At 38.8% G+C, this 6,000-nt stretch overlaps 1 protein-coding gene across 1 annotated transcript in view; it reads left to right on the top strand.

The window, feature by feature from the left end:
• Positions 1-965: 965 nt before the first annotated feature.
• LOC103907763 (plasminogen) overlaps positions 966-6,000 on the top strand; it is a 29,678-nt gene continuing 24,643 nt past the window's right edge. The window contains exons 1-3 of the mRNA XM_009289998.1: positions 966-1,014; positions 3,849-3,984; positions 4,627-4,733. Coding sequence (XP_009288273.1) covers positions 966-1,014; positions 3,849-3,984; positions 4,627-4,733 — 292 coding nt within the window. The remainder of the gene's footprint in view (positions 1,015-3,848; positions 3,985-4,626; positions 4,734-6,000) is intronic.

Here is a 6,000-nt window from a genome sequence, read left to right as displayed (position 1 = left end):
GTGACTCATCTAGTCATCAATGCTCACAGGAATGTGGCTGCTGCACGTGGCCTTTCCAGAACCATCATTCTCCCAGCACAGAGGGGAATATGTGGGATTCCCACCTTGCTCCTAACTGTTGTTCTCCTCTGCCCCACCAACCCCAGATGAAGGCTATACCAACTTGCCAGGCAAACTAGTTGAGACTCCTGGGGGCACTCTGGCTGGGAATGCCTAGCTTGCCTTAGCTGAGCCCCGTGTGGGTAATGAAGGTGGTGTTGCTGAAATGTGTGGGGCACCCTGCATGCACTCTAAGTTCTGGGCAGACCTGAGATATCAGGAGCTTTGTCTGGAGGGCAAAGGCACATTATACACTGAGGCAAAGTGAACACTGCCTCCCAAGTCATGAACAACAAAAACCAACCCAGAAATGGGAAACGGCTGAGAGAATGAAGCTTCTTTCCCCCAGGAAGGACACTGGTGATTGTTGAAATTCTGATACAGAGTTAGCATTATCAGGGCCTGGTTTTGGGGACTGGCTTACACAAAAGCATAAATCAGAAGCAGTTCCAACCTAAGCAGTGCAAGTTTGTGACTCCAAATACTGTTAGGACCTAAAGCTGAATATACAGGAGTGTGTAGAATTAGATTGTGCCTGGGTTCCCATACTTTGCACCACCATGATCCCCAGCTTTACCTTAGCAAAGTGAGGCCAAGCAATCTGAGAACAAAAACATGCCCCGCAAAACAAGAGAGTGCCTTCACATTTCCCAGCATCCAGTACAAATGATCGAGTCTGATTTGGTAATACATCCAATTCAAGGTTGTTTGAATGGCCACACCACAGCAAAGGGGGTCACAGCATGGGAGAATGATTAACTTAACCTACCTGCCTTGTTTGTTTGATGCTGCCTCACTCCAGTGCGAGTCAATAAAACTTTGTGCATGGACACAGACAACTTCCATCACCTGCCAGCTGGGCCAAAATGGGGATTAGCAAAGCCGCCTTTCTCTTTCTTTTCTTGCTCAGCTCAGGTAAGAGTCCTTTTCCTTCCGCTTGCCTAGGTGAGATGGGGGCCAAATGCTTGCAAGCTCCATTTGGTGAAGGTAGGTCCCCAAATCTCTGTGTCACCACTTACCTAGACAGCAATGGATTTGGGGCTTGCTGGCCAGCGAGAGTTGCTGTTGAACAAAGCAAGAGCTGTGGTTGCTCCAGTGTCGTGTTCGTTAGAGACGCCAGAAGATCAACAGCCTTGATGTCTGTGTGGGGAACAAATGGCTCCCTGCAAACATGCCTCATGGCCAGAAATGGGGGCACCCTTGGAAAGCAGCCCCAAAGCCTGCTACAAAACTCATAGCAGTCAGTGAGACAGCTATCTCTGGTTTCAGCAGGCTTTGGATCAAAAGCTAAGGCTGTTTTTACTGCCAAGCATTGCTAAGCACAGTGATCCTGATTTTCATCCTTTATGATAGGAGTTTTAAAGGTTTTAAATGAAATATTTAAAACAAAATTAAAAACGAAAAAGCTCCTTTATATTCCAGCAATTTCACATTTTCTGTTGTCAAACACTTATAAGAAAATGTTCCCCCTTGTTTTCCTGGGGGCAGTAGGTAGAAACGTAATCTTCAGTAACCTAGATCAACTTTTCCAGGAATATGTCTAGAATTCTTTTTTACAACTCCAAAAGAAGACAGGTGTTCTACTAGAGGTAATATATGAATTTCAAGCTCAACTACAAATTCTGTAAATATATATTCCACATGTAGTATACATTTTGATCAGATTTCAATCTGATACATTCTCTAGTACTTTAACATTGCATACCATTGTATGGCCCTTAAATGACTTTTTAAAAGTACTGTTAAAAATATATCAGTACAGTTTGTATGATTTCCTAATAGCTCAGACATTTAATATGACAGAATAACAGGGACGTATCATTGTATGATTGTGCTGGGTTATAAAAGACATGCTAAAGTTATTTTTATTTGCTCATTGTTATCAGCTCTAACCCACTTTCTCCAAAGTGATGGTCCACAAAACTGCCTTAAAACTATTTTTTATGTCTTCTGGAATAGTACTGGTCAAGTCTGAAAAGATACATATGTAAAAAGAAATTGGTTTGCTCACATATATTTGAATATTCTGTTTAATTATCATGTGTCATGTCTGGGTTTATAAAGACTTGGACTTTAACCAGAATAATACATTCCCCACTGCACTTTTAAATCTATTGTATTCTTTTTAAAGTTTACACTTTGCACTGTTTTTCGGGCAACTAACATCACGTTCTGTTATCTAAGCTTCTGCCAACTGTGCTGCCTTTTAGCTTATGCATGTCATCCAAAATCTCGTGTGTTCATTCTTAAACCAATGGAAATAAATCTTTTTTTATGGTCACTGAAAAGGAATGGTATCCAAAGTAGAGCTTTTTGGATTAACATATGGTTTTAAGATGAGTCACTAAAGTTTGGAAAGTAATATTTTCCTATTCTGGTCCCCTGCAATTCTGGAACAGTGGCCTCAGTTAGCTTAGGAAAAAGGCCAGGAGAGGAAACACTTGTTTGCTGAGTCAATCAGGAGAAATTGGTAGGCTGTTGGTGCTCCACATAGTCCTACTGTAACAGTAAGATTAGATACGGGAGGCCTCATTGTCAGGGATTTCTTAAGACATGCACATTTTATAGCATTAAGCCAACTCTGCAAACAATCACAGAAGATTGCGCTCAGGCAATTAATCATCTTACTTTCATTAGTGGCCCAAATATCTTTTATTTTATATGAAAATGTGTCATGTGGAGGTAGGTGATGGATGACCTATATGTCACAGGAGTCAATTACACTGGAGTGATGTTGCAGTGAATTGAGACTAATATGGGTGTTTGCATAAAAGAAAGATTCACAACATTACCTGTACACGATTATGCTGTACAAGATTATGAATTTCCTGTGTCTGTCAATAATAATCTAGCTTGAAAAGTGAAATAATTAAACCATATCACTTCTGTAACTTTGTAACCTGATGCTGGATATGGAAATAAACTTTTGTAGAAATTAGGAACAGAAACATAGAATCTTTATAGACTTTATAATCTTTATATTGAAAAAATCAATTAGATGGCAAACTCCATTGTGAGCAACAACATTTTGGAGCTAAGTTTTAAATGTATTAGCAGGTACATCATATACATCTTACGCACATGTAGCTTTCAGATATAATAATACTAATTGATTTACTAATTTACAATATTGGGTTAATTTGTTGCAACAGAACGCGGCCTGACAGATTCATTAGTAAGTCTGCTCAACCCATTACAACAAAAATAATGGTGGCCATTGTAAAAGACTATATAGTCATCTTACGACTGAGGTTTCTTGCTCCAGGGCAAGACATCTTAGGACAAACAACTATTTAGTGACCAGTAAAACTGTAGTGATTGCACCATCCACATGGGAGGTCATAATCTCACATCGTCCCAATTCACGCTTCTCCAAAACTTTAATATTGATATCACTTCCCTTCATCTTTTTCTGACTGTTTGACACCATTTAGTTCCTCTCGCCGATCCCTCTCACTCGTTTCACATTTCTTGTTCTCAGCTTCAAACCCATACATAGCTCCATTCAGAGCTGCTTCTCTGCATCTCTCTTCTGCTGTTTTTTCCTATGACATGTTCCAGTCATACAGCTGTGATTGTGTCAGGAGACAGAAATTTCCTCAGAGTTTATCATGTTTTACCCAGAATTACACAAAATAAATGGTGCCTTCACCTGTCAATGCTACATGAAAAATCAGACTCAAAGTCATAGATTTTCTTAACTGCAGCATTCGTATTTTTAATGTCCAACTCCTTTCCTTCCCTTGTAGTGAAAGGAGATATACTGGATGACTATTTAAGAACAGATGGTGTTTGGATACTTACTCGAAATAAACAGTTTTACAAGACAAATAATGAAAAAGAATGTGCAGAGAAGTGTGAAGCAGAAAGAAATTTTAATTGCAGGTAATTTCTGTTGAATCTTAAAACTATGTCATTGTGGGTGTCTGCATATCAATGATATTTTCCTAGTGTTGCTCAGAACCAACATCCTCATGCTGCTGCAGCTCTGCCTACAGCAGTGTTGCCCATGCGTGTGCCTTTCACTTGTGGCTTATCTCCACCCATAAATTACCACAAGGTCAAGTAAAGGGTGGATTTACATGTGTTACTCATTCTGTAGTAAATGCTCAAGTTCCTCCTCTTATCCAGTGTTACGTGGAGAGGTGCTTACGTCTCTTTGGATGCTGCCTTGTTTCACAAAAGAAGGGTGACATGTTTCTAATTCGTCGTAGGGAAAGGTGCTAAACTGAGCAGCTAGGATGCTGTTGATAATGTTCTGCCAATGCAGTAACTGGCTTCCCACCCAGTAACTTATTCACGTAGTCATACATCCTGAAAAAGTCAGCCACTTCAGAGCAGTAGAAAATGTCAATCTCTTACTCAGTGTCTCAAATATTGAGTGCAGTATCTGAAAGATATAAATGGATACAAGACAGTGCTAGTAAGTTAATAATTTATAGAAAAATAATTGCTAGTTGAATAATTTGAATTGAATTAAAAATATTGCTTCCTATGTCAATATTGCTTCCTTCTCAATTTCAACAGGGCCTTCCTATTCACCAGGAAAAAGCTACAGTGTTTAACACTGGCTGAAAATGCCAAAATGACAGTGATGTTCAACAGCATGGATGCAGTTCTTTATGAGAAGAAAAGTATGTATATAGTAAAACGGTACACATTTCCATGTTAAGCCTATTTTAACTGCATCCTTGCATTCTCTGCTGCGGTGCTGGAGCAAACCATTGCAGGTGGCGACAGTTTCAGTGAGGTGGGCCTGTACCCATTATGAACTGTGCTGAAACTGCCAGAGAATTTCACATATAGCATCAAGGCTCCTTATATTTGAACTTATATTTCACTCCTTCAGTCATACTTTATTGGGACCAGGCAGAATAAACATACTCCAAAGCAAAAATCGTGCATTTCTCTGCCCTTTAAGGATTTGCAGTCCTCTGCTTCATGGAGCTGGCAGAGTCCTTGGTCATACAAATTTTCAAGACTACAGGATTATCTACTTCTATGTACCCACTCCTCTAATTTTCTGTGTAATAATTCAGTCAAGAATTATTTGACTGAAATATTGTATTGACTTATAAGTGTGGGGTTTTTTTAATTATAATCAAATGTTCATGTTTTGTAAGCTGTTTTGTTTATGCTTAATTCTTGTTGTATGCCAGGCTCAGATAAGTGGCTTGGTTTTAAGATTATTTTTGGAATTAATTAACTAATGCTTTTCTAAGTTTTGAATAGATGCTATATAGCTGGAAAAATAAATATTTTTTAACTAGACTATCTTCATAAGTTTTGTGGGAACGTAGATAATGCAGTCACAAACACTAACTTCAATGTGTCTTCTGGGAAAAAGAAAGCTCCTATTACTAACTGATATGTAAGATGAATAGTGAACATTTCTTGTAAGAACATTTCAGTTTGTTTGAAAAGACAATTATTTTCAGTGTCTTTACAATTCTGAAGCATTTGAAAGATATACAGAAAACTGAAACTGCATGAATAACCATGGTGCAGGTCTCCTTTGCCATATCAAAGTTTTAAAGAGAAAGCAGTTCATGTCCAAATTCCCAGCTAGTATAAACTGATACAATTCTGATGAATTCATTAACTTCTGCTGGAGATCTGCCCCAAATATAACAAAAAGCTAGAATGTTAACATTTAAACATCTGTATCCTAAGTCTTCTGTTACTGGACTGGATAATGGGTTATCAGGTTCACGGCACCAGGTGCTACTCAGTTTGTAACAGCTATCTTCAGTAAGTACTAGCTTAACCTCTAGCTGATTATCAGCCAGTGACATTTTGTTCTTACGGCACAATACGTGTTCCTTGGTGTCTTCCTTCTATGCTAACAACGAGTGGATTTTCTCACCAGTTTTCCTGAACTTGCAGTTTATGTTTAACTCG

This window comes from Aptenodytes forsteri, unplaced genomic scaffold (assembly GCF_000699145.1).
Source record: "Aptenodytes forsteri isolate BGI_AS27 unplaced genomic scaffold, ASM69914v1 Scaffold122, whole genome shotgun sequence".
NCBI lineage: Eukaryota > Metazoa > Chordata > Aves > Sphenisciformes > Spheniscidae > Aptenodytes > Aptenodytes forsteri.
This window is presented reverse-complemented; position numbering and strand designations above follow the sequence as displayed.